The sequence below is a fragment of the Phyllobates terribilis genome, unplaced genomic scaffold (genome assembly GCF_046119375.1).
Source record: "Phyllobates terribilis strain yellow unplaced genomic scaffold, ASM4611937v1 Scaffold_3__8_contigs__length_932513732, whole genome shotgun sequence".
NCBI classification, from domain to species: Eukaryota; Metazoa; Chordata; class Amphibia; order Anura; family Dendrobatidae; genus Phyllobates; species Phyllobates terribilis.
The window spans coordinates 195,501,850-195,520,119 of NW_027362763.1; the positions used below are offsets into that span (position 1 = coordinate 195,501,850).

The window sequence follows — 18,270 nt, forward strand, 5'->3', positions numbered from 1 at the left end:
ACCAGACTAGTTGACCGTTGGGGATATTCTGTGTGCAGATGTGCTGGCCAATTTGCAGCAGATTACAGATTTGTCCTAGGGAAATCTGCAGTGGATGTGCCATGTGAACACGGGATTGATCACAAATTGTTTCTGTGCCAAGTTTTTAATAATGTGCGCATTTCCTATGACAAGTCAGATATTTCGGTGTGGAAACTGCAAAGAATCCATTTACATTTTTACCGCCAGTACATCAGGGGAAAAAAAAGTGCATGATCAAACATGAACATTGTCAAATCTCGAGCATAAAAATTATTGGTGCAGTTTTGGTGCTGAAAAGTTCCGGATTAGCTGCATTATGTGGCAGCAGAGGTATTCACTATATGGATTCACACGCCAATCCCCTGTGTTGCCATGGCCCAGTGCTAATCCCAACCATGTGAACATACCATTAAATTAAGATTTGTCTTGTCCTATAGAGACATTAATAATCCTGCACTTTCTTTGTAAATAACTTCATAAAAATGATTCTGTGCACTTTGTATTTTTACATTTTTCATCTGGAAGATGCTTTACCAATATGTCTCCATCTGATTTCCAGTACATCACAAGCTGTGTAGTGAATAAGACGCCGCCTCGGCTCACACTAGTTGAGCGCTGTAATATTAAGAAGATGTTCGACCAAGAAATGAGCGCCATTGAACTTGCTGTGAGGAGGAAACCATCTGCGCCACCCTTGCCGTTGCCCCCCAAAACTCGTGGTGCCTCTGTAAGTAACCTGATCAGTGTAATGAATTTATTTGACATTAATATCTCTGTTGCATTGTGAACAGGACTTCCTGAAGTGCATGACACATATTTTCAGATTTAAAGAGTAACCATCAATCTAATTTTTATTTCCTAAATCAATAGTAATCAAGAAAATAAGCAACTTTGTAATATATCTTATCCGAGAATTTTTTTTCTTTCTTTCTCCTCCTAGATTGATCTTTTACTCTCAGTTCAGGGGTAAAAACTGTAAATTCTGTATTCAGAGAGGACCTATGTTCACAATACTGAGAGAAAAGATAACAGTTGGTGCTAATAAGATTCTATGGGGAGGAAAAGAGGGAGAAGGAGCTAGATGCAGATACATTCTGCTGCAAGTTCTCCTGAAAAGACATTTACTGTAACCCCTTCACGACCTTTGACATATATTCACATCAAAGGTTTAAATCTTTCCCCGCACTTGATGGGTCTGCCTGTTAACCAGTTAAATCCCGCTGTCAATCTCTGACAGTAGTATTTAACATGCACCGACAGGAAGCACATCAAACATCCCACCGTGTTACGTGATCGTGGGGCACCGATGGATTGTCATGACAGCTGAGTGTCTGCAGAAGACCCCCGTGCCTGCCATTACGATACTCCTGTGAACGCTGGCTCTTGGCCAGCGTTCTTAGAAGATCGTCATTTTTGCTATACATACCAGTGTTGAAGCCTTTCTGTGTACAGTACAGGCGATCGCAGCTTCAAGTCTCCTAAGGGGAGATTACATTACAATTAAATAAAGTAAAACGTTTTTAAAAATGTGAAGAAAAAAACAACAACACAGAAGTTAAAATCGCCCCCCATTTTGCCCCATTTAAAATAAAACAATAAAAAATACACATTTGGCATCGCTGCTTTCGAAAATGTACGATCTATCAAAATATAAAATAAATTAATCTGATCGGTAAATGGTGTAATGAGAAAAAAAAATCAAAACTCCAGAATTAGTTGTTTTGTTTTTTTTTGGGCCGCCACAAAGTTGCAATAAAAGGCGATCAAAACATCCTATGTACCCCAAAATAATATCAATAAAAATATCCCCTTGGGGCGCAAAAAAAAGCCCTCACCAAGCTCCAGATCCTGAAAAATAAAAATGTTGCTGGTCTCAGAAAATGGTGACACAAGTGAATTTTTTTTTTTTTTGACCTGAGGAATCATTTTGTCAGGTCAGTTTTACCATATAGTGAACATAGTAAATAAAAAACGCACTTGGTTTTTTTTTCCCGCTTTCCAGTACACTATATAGTAAAATAAATGGTGTCATTCAAAAGTACTACTTGTCCTGCAAAAAATAAGCCCTCATACAGCTATGGGGACGGAAAAATAAAAAGTTATGGCTCTGGGAAAAAGGGGAGGAGAAAACGAAAGCGCAAAAAGCGGAAAATCACAAGGTCATGAAGGAGTTAAGTCTCTAGTTAAAAAAAAAAAAAGAAGTTAACTGAGAAATTGCAGCAAAATGTCTATCTGCCTCTAGGTCCTCCTCCTCCATACAATGTTATGGGATGACAGTGGCCATCTCCTATCTCAGTAGTGGGAAAATCTGTATTCACTGAAGATTGGGATTGTACCCGTGAGTTGAGAATGAATAATCAATGCAGTATGAGAAAAGGGCAGATTTCTCTGATAAGATATATTATAAAGTTGTTTATTTTCAGGTGTACTATTGGTTTCCGAAATTGAGTAAACGCCGGTTTAATTTTTAGCTATAGATGGAGTTTGCCCACCTTTGGCTCCTTACCGGTGTCTGTAGCATCATGATACACTTGGCTTGACTAATATTTTTTTTGATCCTGAAAATTTACACTTAAGGATGACTTAACATTTGCACTTTATCTTTGTCTCATTTTAACAACTCCTTTTTATATTGATTGAATCTGGCCCATAGATCAGCAAAATGGCCCCAGGTCCAGCTTTATATCCCTTGGCTATTGCTTACTACGTGGACAGTTTGGCCTGCCGTGAAAAGAGGGCCACGGCTTAAAGTGTCCAGTTAATAGAAAGGACCTTTTTCTTTTAGGTCCATATAGCTAATAGTCTTGGGGAGAAACCTCCTTAAACTGTAAATTGGTAAGGGGCCATTGGGCCACTCTGACTGTAGCCACTTAGGATTGGACTGACCATGTATTAGGGCAATGCCTATTTCCAATCATAGGACAATGTTTGCCGGTATATTCTTATCATTGCTGTAGGTGTCAGACTATCCTTCCCTGCTCGCTGTGGATACAGCCATACAGCTTTGTCAGTGCCGTTACCTTGTGGCCTTTTGTTGCCGATGCTGCATTTTACGCTAATTTTCCGAATTAGTCAATGAAAACAATAAAATGAAGAACTTAAATAGGAAGCAAATTATCAAAGTCAGAAGTCCGAGTCTTTTTTTTTTTCCCATAAAAGGAAGTGTTTAGTTACTCAGGTTGGGTTTCTTATCACACCTCTGTCCATTATTACTTGGGAATTTCCACAGTTTTGGCCGCAATAAATATGAATCATATATTAGACCGTGTAGTCAGTTTTTACCAAAAATATCTCTAAACTGTTTAGCATGTGTAATGATGATGCCAAAATCCATTTATGAGTTCTGATCCATATTCTTATTGTTTCTGGGGCTAAAGTCTCCCCGCTCTGCTGTTTCTCAATGTATCCATGTATACATTTATCAATGTATCCTCAGCCTGGTCAGTCAGGAGACCTCCATTCTTTACGTAGACGCAGATCCCTGAGGTGGGAGCTGCACCTATTACATGTATGCCATATACTATAAAGATGCCAGAAATAATCCAAGAGGGAAATGCCCCTTTAATTTGCAGCGACAGTACAGCCTGATCTGCCAGCTGCGTCTCCCGCTGTCAAAATCTAACTTGTAACAAGGGACAGGAGCACCAGCTAAATATTAGGCAACCTCTCTAAGGTAGGCAGTTGCACAGAAGTCAATATAAAATGTGTTAGTTACCCTTTGAATTCTCCACCTCTCTACTGTCTCCATTCTGGTGGTCTCCGCTGAGACCAGAAGTCCTCCCCATGAGTTACCTGAACTGGTGAAGAAGACATCATCCCTTGTATTGAGAATAATGATATCCTTAGTTTAGGTGCTCGGCCATAAGAGGACACCAAGGAATCCAAGAGGTGCAGGCTTTAATGATCCGAGAGGAGGAGTGCTGGACTTTCTGCGTTGCCCATTATTTAGAACTTGTGCCATGTATGACAAATTGTAAAAGTAGAGTAAAAAGTGTGCATGTCTTACTGCATGGCCAGAAATAAGATACAGTATATGTATGAGATGTGACTCTTAAAAAGTTGCAAAAATGTGAGCGATACATTTCTACTCCACACCGGCTCCGGCTTACAAAGAAGTGCTGTGTGGACGTGTTGGGTGTTGTGATTGATTTGTCAAATGAGGCCCCTTCAATCATAAATTCGTGGCAACGTCTGTTAGTGATCTTATCTGAGAGTTGACTTAGAGTCTAGATATAATTATGCCACTTTTTAAGGGACAAGTTATCACCCATTCACACGATAGGTGATAACTCGCGGATTGGTGGGCGTCCACACTGGTCGGAAATCAGGGAATTTTTATACCCAAATGGGCACTTTTATCTCCGTTACACAGCGGAGCGGCAGCTCACATACCCAACCCCCGCTCCATTAATTGTCTGTGGGACTGCTAGAAAGTGCAGAGCATTCTGCTCAGCAGCCCCATAGGGAATGAATGGCGCAGTGGTCGAGCATGCGCACTACACGCCATTCTAACGAGGATTAGCGTTCCCTGTTCTGTCGATCGGTGTGCGTAACAGCGGCTGTAGACCCTCCATTCAGTAAGCCATCGATAACTTGTTTTTAATGGACAACCCCTTTAATGTGCCACTTTAGGTTTAACTCTATTCCTGCTGTATAGATAAGCTTTCCTAATGGCTGGGTTTGGTGTCTCCTGCAGATGGTATCTAAGAGTGTGTGGGATTTAAATGAAACCTACAAGATTACTCTAATAAAAGGGAGCAAACTGAACACAGAAGATACGGTAAGAGTCACCCATTCATTAATAGATTGATAAATCACTTTTATTTTTTTTTCTCATCTTTGCTATGACTTTCCAGACACACTTGCATCTATTATTACCTAGAGGTCTAATTCGTATGCCGCTAACTAAAGCTTTTACTAAAAGGCGATGTGTTTGTATTCACTACTGGGGCATATGGACGCCATAGGGTTGGGGTCTCTCTAGCCCTCCTTATGAAACAGAACGTGAAGCTGCTCTGTAAGACCAATGCCATCTGTGTAGTCCATAGATGGGCATTCACTTATTTACCCTCCTATAAAAGATACTTAAATGTTTTACCAACTTTAAATTGTAACTTAGTTAAAGGAGTCATCTTTTTTAGGAGTGCTGGACTCTTGCATGGTGCACTGAATGTTCTCATTATACATAATGAATCTGTTGTGTGTCCTCAGGTTGTGGTTCGGGCAGGCTTATTCCATGGTACCGAACTGTTGTGCAAATCCTTCATGACCTCTGAAATTGCGGGGAAGAGCGATCATCAGTGGAACGAGGCTCTGGAATTCGACATTTACGTGTGTGATCTACCACGAATGGCTCGTCTGTGCCTGGCTATCTATGCCGTACTGGACAAGACCAAGACAAAGAAAAACATCAAAGCTTCTAACCCCAAATACCAAACCATTAAGAAAGCAGGGAAAGTGGTAATTATTTATTTTCTTCTGAATGATGCAAGTAATTCTGGCACGTGACTTCTGAGACTTGTGTTTGGCTGCAGCGGTCAAATGGCTGCTTAGCACCATTGCTGGCAGTCTGCAAAGAAACAATGACTGGTGGCCACCGGGGCATCTGCCCCGAATCAAAGGTGGATTGAAGAATACAAGCGTATTCTCCGATGTACCAAAACCTCTAATACACGATTTTTGTATTTATGTATCTTGATTATAGTCACGTTACGTAGAACTCAACTGCGGATATTTCTTTAGGGCTGGAGGTCAGATGCCTAACCAGACATTGTCATGCAGAAGCCGCACACCCATGGACCTCCGTTCCCTCTCGCCACACACTTTTTAACACTGTAGACTTGTAACAACCGTCTGCAAATTTCTGCCATCTATAAAGCCGCTTACATTTTATGAATATGGTCAACTGATGTGGACTGATGTCCACTGTTTTTGCTTATTACCTTTCATCTGTTGCTTCATTTTTTATACCATTTTTTTTCTTTTTATATATAGATAAGTCGCACTGTGATAACACATCAACAGCACTCACCCCACATTTTCAGACTTTATATTGCAATACACATATAGAATGCAGGTGAGGGTTAAGTCCACTAGACTATGCTCGGTTCACATGACCACATGCAGGCTTTGCCAAGGACCTCTAATTATTTATACAGAAATGTACAAAATAATGAAGGCCCTGATTCATCAAGGCCGTCGTATGAGGAGGTGTGCTGGAGTCTGAGGCTCTTAATCCATTTACAGCCACACGCCTGGTAATGAGTCAGAAAAAGTGACGTGCGCTTCTGAAGTGTTGTACACTTTACCACAAATCTTGCTCCAGTCGGAGACTGGAGTAAGGAACACTGCCATTCATCATGAATTTGATGAGCTGGGGTTGCCTCAACCCTGCCCCAACTCCTCCACCTCCACCAACTGTGTCAGAGCTGGGTGAAAAAGGTGTGAGACTAGCAAAAGGTGCGAGACTAGCAAAAGGTGCCAAATTTTAGCACAGCCTCACATTACTCCAAAATTTTCAAAGCTTTTTTCGACCGAATCCAAACGGAGAAGCCAAAAACCACAGCGATGATCAGCCATTGCAGTTTTTGGATTGCTTGTTAAACAATTACTTGATTTTGCAAAGGAATAAGTGCTTCACCTGTGAAACCATGCGGCTGACTGTAATGGCGACACGGTGTTATGGGTGAAGCCACTGATCTCCTGTAAAATAAAGGAATTTGATAGGGAGTTCTATAAAAAAAATAAAGCGCAGCTGCTGACTTCTGCGTTTTGCATCCGTGTCATGGTTATAATACACTGCTCAAAAAAATAAAGGGAACACTTAAACAACAGAATATAACTCCAAGTAAATCAAACTTCTGTGAAATCAAACTGTCCACTTAGGAAGCAACACTGATTGACAATCAATTTCACATGCTGTTGTGCAAATGGAATAGACAATATATGGAAATTGTTGGCAATTATCAAGACACTCTCAATAAAGGAGTGGTTCTGCAGGTGGGGACCACAGACCACATCTCAGTACCAATGCTTTCTGGCTGATGTTTTGGTCACTTTTGAATGTTGGTTGTGCTTTCACACTCGTGGTAGCATGAGACGGACTCTACAACCCACAGAAGTTGCTCAGGTAGTGCAGCTCATCCAGGATGGCACATCAATACAAGAATGTTTTCTGTGTCTGTCAGCGTAGTGTCCAGAGGCTGGAGGCGCTACCAGGAGACAGGCCATTACACCAGGAGCAATGGAGGGAGCCGTAGGAGGGCAACAACCCAGCAGCAGGACCGCTACCTCCTCCTTTGTGCAAGGAGGAACAGGAGGAGCACTGCCAGAGCCCTGCAAAATGACCTCCAGAAGGCCACAAATGTGCATGTGTCTGCACAAACGGTTAGAAACCGACTCCATGAGGGTGGTATGAGGGCCCAACGTCCACAGATGGGGGTTGTGCTTACAGCCCAACACCGTGCAGGACACTTGGCATTTGCCACAGAACACCAGGATTAGCAAAGTCTGGAGACTCCGTGGAGAGCGATCTGCTGCCTGCAACATCCTTCAGCATGACCGGTTTGGCAGTGGGTCAGTAATGGTGTGGGGTGGCATTTCTTTGGAAGGCCACACAGCCCTCCATGTGCTCGCCAGAGGTAGCCTGACTGCCATTAGGTACCGAGATGAGATCCTCAGACCTCTTGTGAGACCATATGCTGGTGCGGTTGGCCCTGGGACCATCCGCAACCTCATCAGGAGTATGCCCAGGCGTTGTAGGGAAGTCATACAGGCGCGTGGAGGCCACACACAATACTGAGCCTCATTTTGACTTGTTTTAAGGACATTACATCAAAGTTGGATCAGCCTGTAGTGTGTTTTTCCACTGTAATTTTGGGGGTGACTCCAAATCCAGGCCTCCATTGGTTAATAAATTTGATTTCCATTGATGATTTTTGTGTGATTTTGTTGTCAGCACATTCAACTTTGTACAGAACAAAGTCTTCAATGAGAATATTTCATTCATTCAGATCTAGGATGTGTTATCTGAGTGTTCCCTTTTGTTTTTTTGAGCAATGTATTTGGCTTCATATATATATATATATTATATACAAAATGGAGGCAGCACACAGATTAAAAATTTAGAAAAAGACTTTTGATTTAATAGCCCGTAGTAGTGGCATTTTGGCTCCTGCCACTATGGGCTATTAGACCACAAGTGCTTTTCTAAATTTCCAATCTGTGTGCTGCAGGGTTTCTGACCCGGGAGCGGAGGGTAGGTATGGGTTGTACATACTCCCAGTCAGGGCCCATCTAGTGGGCGTGGCCTTGCTTCATACACTTGTATGGAGCGAGGCTGTGCCCACTGGATGGCCATGTAAATAGTCAGGGTGCCGGCCTCGCTCCATACAAGTCTAAGCAGCGAGGCCATGCCCACTATACGGGCTCTGGCTGGGAGTATGTATAACTCGTACCCTCCGGTCCCAGCTCAGAAACCGGCGAATCCCCCGCAGTGCACAATGCGCTGGGGGGATTTATAAGTCTGCATTCACACAGAGTCACTGCAGACTTAGCAATTTGGACCGGACAACCCCTTTAAACCTACAGTTGACATACTGGTACTGAGCCTAAGGAAGGCCACAAAGCAACAAAGATGCAGGAAGTCCTAATATATATGTGTGATATGTATAGTATAATATAGATTTCACATCTATATTATGACCTTCTGTATCTTTGTTGCTTTGTGGCATTCCCTCGGCTCGGTACCAGTAACTGTAGGATTAATTTGCTGACTTCTCTCGCTATGTAGCAGATTCCAGTGATGTGTGAGGTTCTGTGTGTTCTCTGTATAATGGGTGACGTATGTCTTCCGCAGCACTCTCCTGTGGCCTGGGTGAACACTATGGTGTTTGACTATAAGGGACAGCTGAAGACGGGTGAACATGTGCTGCACGGCTGGTCATCGTTCCCTGGTAAGTATGTACTGTCCTGGGAGAACCATCATGTCCTAATTAACGCAACAAATTAATTTTCATGTGTCATGTTTTCCTTCCAGATGAACTTGAAGAAATGCTGAACCCAATGGGAACGGTCCGGACCAATCCTTTCACTGAGAACGCCACTGCGCTGCACATTAAGTTCACGGAGTACTCTAAAGTAGGCATTTATTACCCTCCATTTGACAAGGTAATAATTTTCTACTGTGAGGAATTATCTATTCCCTGACTGTGAAAAGATAATTGAAGTCACGACAGCGTTCCATCTATTATGTAAAAATGTATGGCACATTATTCCCGTTTTAATGAGGATGAGATCTGAATATTTTAATTAGCAAGATATAGAAATCCTAACGTTGCCATCTTTTGTGAGGCTGTTATAGTTTCAGCCTTAGGAGCCTGGAAAACCTCATTATACACATATTTGTCCGTGTATATGGCGTCTATGCGATCTTTGTGCATTGGTAAAAGTGATGTTACCCACCGCTTTAAGACTTCTGAGTGACAAATGTATCTGACCATGCAGTGATCGGATGGCCGTCATATGAATGCCAGTTCAGCCAATGACTATTTTGCCCAATTCTTGCCCATTTCAATCCCCTCCCCACTTCTCCAAACACATACTTGCTTGCCTCAGCCAAATTTTCCTCTGTTCTGTTTGAGGAAAATAGAAATAAGCTTGCTGTATACATTATATAGCTGTCAGACGAATGTGATCTCACCCCAACTCCCCAATCCACAGGAACGTTTTACATGGCTGCCCATTCCCATCTTCTCTGTGAGAGGACCACTGCCGGACTCCTCTGGTGGTGGATTATCACCCGGAAATCCAAAGTGCCAGATCCTTCTCTACCCCGCCATCATCTGTTAGGGTAGAGTCGGGAGCCCCCATATACATCAGTTTCTCGGCCAATTTCGCCAATATCTGCTGGTTTTGGTGGCTTTATTCTAATTTGTTTGGGGGCCTGTAGTTTCTTCGGGAGTTTGTCTTCAGGAAGAACAAAAGGATCAGGTGCCTAAATTTACAATTCTCAGTCCTTTTCCCGATTCTGTCAGATGAATGTCAGAACGCCCTCATGAGCATTATAATAATTATAATAATCATGTTTATTTCTATAGCACCAACACATTCTGCAGCACTTTACAATGAAGCGGGGACATGTACAGATAATAAAAACATTACAAACTAACACATAGTTCAGCAGGAGGAGTGAGGGCCCCACTCGCAAGCTTACAATCTAGAAGGAAATAGGGGAACACAATAGGTAAAATTTTTTTGTCTTGTATGGTTCAGCCATCATTATAATAAATAGGGCATTTCAAATAAGCTGCATGAGCCGGTCATCAGCCAGTAGTGCAGTTACCAAGTGCTAATGGGTGTATGGAGGATGTGGGGACAGATAAATAGGAGGGACCAGATCCTGAGGAAAATGTAGAAAGCTGGAACTGGAGAGAGTTAAGTTGGTGAACAATGGTCATAAGCCTGTGTAAGGAGATGTGTTTTAGAGCACGCTTAAAAATGTGCAGGATAGGTATTAGTCGGATCATCTGGGGTAGTTCATTCCAGAAAACTGGTGCAGCATGAGAAAAGTCTTGGAGACGGAAGCTGGAGGTTTGGAATATGGAGGATATTAGTCTTGTATTAGTTGCGGAGTGGGGAGCATTGAATTGAGTTGGCCAAAATAGGCAGATTAGATCAACTTTAGACTAATTTGTGTGACCTTCAGTCCTCCCTGTTTCTGTCATTCATGAGTTTAGGAATGTTAGGACAAACTTTGGTGCTTGCTGTACTGGTGGCCGCTCGCTGTCACTCATTTAGGCCAGAGGAAATGATCTGCTGCCAGAAAAGTTTAATAGCGGCTTCCTCTCCTCTCTCCATTGAAAACACATAAATGCTAATCGTACATCTGTATAGGGGGTCAGCTGAATATGCATTTGCCCGACAATTGCGGAGGTGTACGGTTATAAAACCCCCTTTGAAGATAATGCTGTGGCCAGTAGTTCTTCACCATCAGCGGTGAACTCCATTACTGGTGTCATAGATAATAACTGCAGAACAAAACTCCTTCCATCCTTTTCACCCTGCAGATTACCCCGGGGCTATGTATGGTGCAATCGCATAGAGCTGCGGTTCCGTTCCTTTATGATTTGTCTTGGTCTATGTTGTTACTATCGATCTCGATGTGTCACCTGAATCCAAGGTCTAAACTAACACATTTCTTTGGGCAGATACTTGAAAAAGCTGCAGAGATTGCTCGGCACAGTGACAGCCTGAATATGTCGGTGAGTTCGGGTACATTATGGGATATTACGTGCGGGGTCTGTATCACAACCTAAAGTGAACATCCGGAAACTGCTGGACCTGTCCTGGGAGCTGAGCGGTATACAGTATATACTGTCTGTGGACTCCCACAATGCACTGCTCCCAGGGCACAGGAAAGCAGCAGAATTCAGCAGCCGTATACATAAACTGTAAGGCTATGTTCGCACATGTTGGGTTTTCCAGTGTCACAAATCTGCAGCAAAATCTAATCTCTGGCAGGAAATCAGCTGTGTCAAACATGCAGGTTTTGCTGCGTTTTTTCAGCGTGTTTTCACTGTCCTTCTGTCTCTATTTATGCATATACATAAAGTTCTGTAAAAAAAAAAAAGAACCGCATTCTATTTTGTCATCAAAAACGTTGAAAAAACATTAATGCAAATTTTGATGCATTTTTTTTCACCACCCATTACTTCCTATGGGTGAAAAATTGCTGGAAGAAGTGACCTGCTCTATTTTCCAAAAACCCAACCAAGGCACAGAATACGCAACAAAAAAAACACAAGATGTGTGAACAGAGAATTCTGGTTTCTCCTAGACTTTGCTGGTACTGAAAAACGCAGCTGAGAATTTGCATAAAAATCTGCAGCAAAAAATGCTGAAAAACCCAACATGTGTGAACATAGCCTAAGAGAGAAGTGAAGGATTGAGAAAGCCGAGTAATATCTGCTGGAATGTTGTAAAGAAGTGCAAAAGTGAAAAGTCCCTTTTATGTCTAACTTCACCTTTGCCCATGTGTGTATGCAATCTACTGAGATCTGAGCAACTCTGCAGCAACCGGATATCTTTATCTTCCTCACGTCCACACTTACATGTCTTACAGTTCAGACATTTATTTGCTGGCTACTGCTGACAGTAATTAATCACCAAGTTGGCCTCTGGTCACAGACACAACACTATTCACGGCTTTTTTTTCTTCTGATTCTGCTTTAACATAGTTGGTCCCATCTCCGATATCAATGGCCCATCCTAACGACCGGTAATTAACATCTGTGTATTAATATCAGGTCCGACACCCCGCCACAGTTGTTTGCAGCTCCAGTGGCAGCTGGTTGTCAACTATGTATAGAGCTCCTTACACTGCCTAGTGGCCATTATTGTGTACTGCTGATGAGCTCCCATTCACGTCACTAGAAGATGAGTTGTAGTACCTAGAAAGGCCACTAAACAGATTGTGGAGCTGTGCTGTTCCTGCTTCATACAATGTTTACATCCAGCCATTTTGAGACCTGCAAACAGTTAATCGGAAGGAGTGCATGGGGTTGGACCCATACCCATCTTATAGAACTACTTAAAGGGGTTTTCCCACGAACAAAGTACTTTTTAATCAATAGATCTTTGAATAAAAATGCATTTCACAATTGGATGTATTTAAATAAAATGTTCCTGTGCCGAGATAATCTTATAAATGTGCCCCTGTGACCGTGCAGGAACATGGTCTGATCATACCACATCTCCTGGGCAGGGGAGGAAGGAAAAGAGGATACAGACAGGACAGCACGGGATCACAGCTGCTGGATTCTGTAATGAAAAACATGTCTCAGCCTGTTTAAAAACTTGTTTTACATCACAGAAATAATCAGCTGTGATCAGATGCTGTCCTGTCTGTATGCCCTCCTTTGCTAGTAGTGACTGGAGCAGTAGTCACACATTGACTGTTATGTTCTCGGGTTGGGAGTCACTGCATGTGTTGGACACCTTTATACGTTTGGCTAAAGAAGTCCATGGACAAGTTAATGTATAAGCTCCAAAGCGCTTCTGATACATTGTATATACTGAATGCATATTACAGACTTAACAGGGCCAAAGTCTTAGATACTTAAAGTAACATTTTTACAAGACTGCTTTCTCTCGTGTGCAGGATTTATGTGTTATCAGTGTCGTAAAATGGTTTCCAAAGGTGAACACTTGTATGTAATAAACCAAGAGCTTAGGATCCAATAAATGTCTCTCCTGCCTGCCATGTAGTAAAAAAAGAATTGCTCATCATATATTCCTCTGCAAATGCTTGGGATTGCTCATTTCTCTAAGAATTAGTGTTGAGCGAGTATGTTCTGTCAGAGTATGCTCGGGCCGAGCTCCGAGTATTCATAGCTGCTCGGTGATATGGTTGAATCGCTCCTGTGTGCATGATTTGCAACTGTTTGACAGTTTTATTACATGTGAGGAATGTGTAAGAAATAGACATTCCTCACATGTATTAAAACTGTCAAACAGTTGCAAATCATGCACACGGAGCGATTCAACCAGATCACCGAGCAGCTGTAAATACTCGGAGCTCGGCCCGAGCATACTCGGCGAAAGAGTTAATAGAACATACTCGCTCAACACTACTAAGAATCTTTGTACTTGACAAAGTAGTTGTCCCAGAAACAAAGTACATTTTAACTAATAGATCTTAGAAAATTACTAAGTTCCTTAATTGAATGTGTGAAAAAATGTTCCTGTGCTGAGATAATCTTATTAATGTGCCTTGCTATGTACTGTGTAATGGCTGTGTCTGACCGTGCAGAGCTGCTCCTGTTCATGTTCAGCACTTATCACATACCACAGCTCCTGGCCAGGAAAGAAAGCTCACAGACAACACAGCAGGGATTCGCAGCTGCTTCTTTCTGTAAGGTAACACATTTCCCTGCCTGTTTTCTCACAGGAGTGAGTGTTTCTGCCGTTTCTCCAGCTCTCTGAGCTCATCATAAATCCAGTCTGTGACGTACGAGCCCTGGCAGCCACTCCGCTCATTTGTTACTGATTGGATTTATGATAAGCTCAGATGACTGGAGAAGCGGCAGAGACTCTCGCCACTATGATAAAACAGTCAGGGAAATGTGTTGCCTATATAAAGAAGCAGCTGTAAGTCCCTACTCTATTATATATATACTCTCTTATGCTTCCTTCCCTGGCCAGGAGCAGTGGTTTTCATCGACCATAAACTGGAGCAGCTCTGCATGGTGGGATACAGTACATAAGACCGCACATAGCAGGGGCACGTTTCTAAGATTATTTCAGCACAGGAACATTATTTTAGCACATCCAGTTGTGAAACTTATTATTTCAAGATCTGGTCATTAAAATGTACTCTGTTCCTGGAACAACACCTTTCCTAGGACCACATCAGAGGTGACCGATGACATGTGTTGAGATGCATGTACGGAGAGGAGAGCTACCTAGCGTCTCAGTGGGTCACAACCCTTTACAGCCAGAGTACAGCAGAACAGACAGATTACTGGTCACCCAAACCCTCACACCGGGGCACCAGATCTATTACACTTGGAGGAATGTGTTACTTTTATTTCTTGCTGAGTCTTGTGGTTACAGAAAATGTTGTTTAATGGTACACCAGAAAGTTAATTAATAACATGGCCTGGGGACAGTTCCATCCCACTGAGTGCAGGAAGCGTGTGTCCCCTGCTGAGCTTTTCAGGCTATGGTTACCATTAGGACATTTACAACGCCAAAGGGAAATTCTTCTTGAAAAAGAAATAAATAAAAAAAAGTAATAATGGTACGCAAGTATCTAATAACTAACGGAGGGCCATTACCTCCTCGTAGACACCTATTCTCTAAATGTTATAGTCCAGATATTAAAGCTTTGGTATTGCAGCTTTAAATGTGTATTCATTAATAGAACTGATTTGCAAAATGTAAAATATTTCATCCCCTGGGAGCCAACAGCTTGTATTGTGTCCAGGGGCGGCAATTCTCACCCTTCCATCACCTTGACATTATATAGTCCTGGATGAGTAGTTTTAATAGTTTAATCTTTTCCAATGAATGTAGTTTCTCGTTCACTATTGTACTTTTTGCATCAACTTCTTAAGAATCTCTGTTTGCTGTGTTTGAATTTGAAAGTCATTACTTATTCCCAGAGGAGCAAAATCTGTCTGTGTGTTTAGCCAAGCTTTAGTGTGTCTATCACATAAGGACAGATTTTTATCCTCCGGTAGCCTAGTCTAAGGGGTAACGTTTCTCCTTGTGGAGAGTGACTTGCCTGACATCCCAGTGTAAGGAGACTTAAAAGCCATGCAATGCTTCTCTGTCAATATCGTCCCTTTAACAAGCCTTGCCACATGACTTAGGATAAAAGCCACACCAGAATGTTAATTTTCAGATACATTTCCGTATGTTGCCCCTCCTCAGTTCAAAAGTATGAAATCTGATTTGGCTGTATGAGAGGCTTTTGATCGAGGTCTACGGGGTACCGTCTCTTCTTGTGGAGAGTGACATGCCAGTGAAGGAGACCTATAGGCCACACAATCCCTTAGACTCCGGTCAAATTTCTCTCATACAGCTAAATCAGATCTCATGCTTTGTACTGAGGAGGGGCAACACCCCGAAACATATATGTGCAAATTGAGATTCTGGTTTTACCCCAAGTCATGTGGCAAAGCTCGTTAAAGGGTCAATATTGACTTTTAGGATTGCTATTTTCAATAGGTGGCACCAGAGTTCAAGTCCTCTTCCTCTCTGAAGAAGCAATTTGCATATCCTCTAGGAGAAAACACAGAAGATTCCAATTTGAAGACAGCAAACAGATTGATGAAACCATGAGGAATTGCGATAAAAAGTACATTGGAAAATTGCAAAAAATGTATATATATATATTTTTTTTAACATAAAATGAATAAGACATATGTTAGGAACCTAAAATACCCACGTGGAACTGGTTTTAATGCATTTTTGCGCAAGTTAACAAAAAATACACCAACATACATTTAAAGACAGAACCAAAAGTGGATCCTAACTCAAACTTTTCTTTTAAATATGCTTTCAGGTTTTGGATCCACCAAAAAAAAAAAAAAAACTATGCCAAGCTGCTCTGTGAATCAAACCTTACTACGTTAATCAGTCCAGGAATTTCTAGTAGGAATAATACAGAATATAAAAGTGTCTTTGAGCTTAAAAATCCATTCTCAGAAAAGATGAACTGTGTTCTTCATATTTTAAAAAAAAAGATATATTCATATGGTCATAGTTGAAACTAAAAGATAGCAAATCATAATTAGAAAGTTTTACTTCTTTTATTTCCTTATTTCATTTAAAGGGAAAGACACAAGTCATTTTGAGATAATATAACACTGCCACCTAGTGGAAAATCTGATGAACAGACTAAAGCAAACCGTATAACATGTACCTACATACGTAAACTTGTGACCAAAAGTGTTCAGATTAAGACTAATTTTGGTATTCACAAAGTTTGCTGCTTCAGCGAAGCATAAAAACATCTGGCTAAAAGATCTACAATTACTGAAGTACAATTATAAGTTTTTCATAAGTTTTTAAGCTTTTATTGACCAGTACATCAAGTTTATGTATAGACTCAATATTTACTGTGTTGACCCTTCTAATTCGTCCTGCCATGCTGTATACAAGCTCTGGGCCAAATCCTGACTGATGACAGCCCATTCTTGCCTAATCGGTGCTTGGAGTTTATCACAATTCCTCTGTATTTGTTTGTCCTCCTGCTTTTTGAGGATTGGCCACAGGTCCTCAAAAAAATTGAGATCTGGAGAATTTCTTGGCCATGGGCCCAAAATTTCAAAGCTTTGTTCACCAAGCCTTTTAGTTATTACTTTCTGCCTTGTGACATGCTCTTCATCATGTTGGGAAGAGCATTGTTCATCACCAAATTGCTCCTGGAACTTTGGGAGAAGTTGCTCTTGGAGGAGGTTTAGATCCCATTCATTATTGATGGCATTGATAAAAGGCAAAATTGTGAGTGAGCCCCCTCCTTTGGCTGAAAAGCAATCTCTCACGAGTGTTCTTGAGATGCTTAACTGTTGGCAAAACACAGGACTGGTGGTAGCACACACTTTTCTTCTCAGTACAATTATTCTTCCAGACATAACAAAGGGACTTCATCAGAGAAAATGACTTTACCCCAGTCCACTGGAGTCAAATCCATGTACTTACTGCAGTCAGTCCTTGATGTTTTTCTTGGAGAGAAGTAATTTTTGTTGCCATCCTTGACCTCAGTTGAGCCTTTGTCTGCCGATGTACTGACACCTACCTGCTGCCATTCCTGAGCAAGCTCTGCGCTGATGTTGAACTGATCCCATAGTTGAGTCTTTAGGAGACAGTCCTGGCACTTGCTGGACTTTCTTGGGCACCCTCAAGTCTTCTTCACACCAATCGAACTCCCTCATTCTTGATGATCCAATAAATAGTTGCTTTAGGGGCAATCTGACAAGCCGCAATGTCCTTGACTGTAAAGCACTTTTGATGCAAAGCAATGATGACAGGTAGTGATGAGCTCAAGTGCTCATTACTAGAGTGCTCGGGTATGCACAGTGTAGCACTGGTGCTCGAGTGACATGTTTGCGTCCTCGCGCCCGCATGTTTCATGGATGTTAGACAGCCACAAAACATGCAGGGATTGCCCTTGTTTGTCAGGCAATGCCTGCATGTTTTGTGGCAGTTTAACAGCCACGAAACATGTGGACACGGAGACGCAAACATGTCATTCGAGCACCTGCGATGCTTGGTGCATACCCGAACACTCTAGGCAAACTCAAGTAATGAGCACTTGCGCTCATGACTAATGACAGGATGTGTTTCCTTGGAGGCAACTATGGTTAACAGAAGAAGACAATGATTTCAAGCACCAGTCCCCTATTTAGGCAACCAGTCTGCTGTCATAATTCAATGAGTATAACATAGAGATATCAGCTGCCTTGTCCTTGTTAACACTTTCTCCTGAGTTAACTAGAAGATCACTGAAATGATGTAAGCAGGTTATTTTGTGACTGTGCTGAAATTCAGTAGAAATGGAGTCTGTGATTTAAGTTAATTTTCATGGCAAGAAAGGAATGACTTTGCAACTTTTTGCAATTCATCTGATCATTCTTCATAACAGTCCAAAGTTAATGCAAATTGCTGCTATAAAAACTGTAGCAGCGAACATTGTGAAACCAAGATTTGTGTCAGTCTCAAAACTTTTGGCCACGACTGTAG

General features: G+C 41.8%; 1 protein-coding gene across 4 annotated transcripts in view; it reads left to right on the forward strand.

Moving 5' to 3' along the window:
• Positions 1 to 18,270, forward strand: part of PIK3CB (phosphatidylinositol-4,5-bisphosphate 3-kinase catalytic subunit beta) — a 178,935-nt gene that overhangs the window by 120,986 nt on the left and 39,679 nt on the right. For all 4 annotated transcript variants that reach the window (XM_073674434.1, XM_073674436.1, XM_073674433.1 and 1 more), the window contains 6 exons: positions 581 to 748; positions 4,718 to 4,801; positions 5,233 to 5,481; positions 8,879 to 8,975; positions 9,059 to 9,189; positions 11,229 to 11,282. In XM_073674434.1, the coding sequence (XP_073530535.1) occupies positions 581 to 748; positions 4,718 to 4,801; positions 5,233 to 5,481; positions 8,879 to 8,975; positions 9,059 to 9,189; positions 11,229 to 11,282 (783 nt within the window). The remainder of the gene's footprint in view (positions 1 to 580; positions 749 to 4,717; positions 4,802 to 5,232; positions 5,482 to 8,878; positions 8,976 to 9,058; positions 9,190 to 11,228; positions 11,283 to 18,270) is intronic.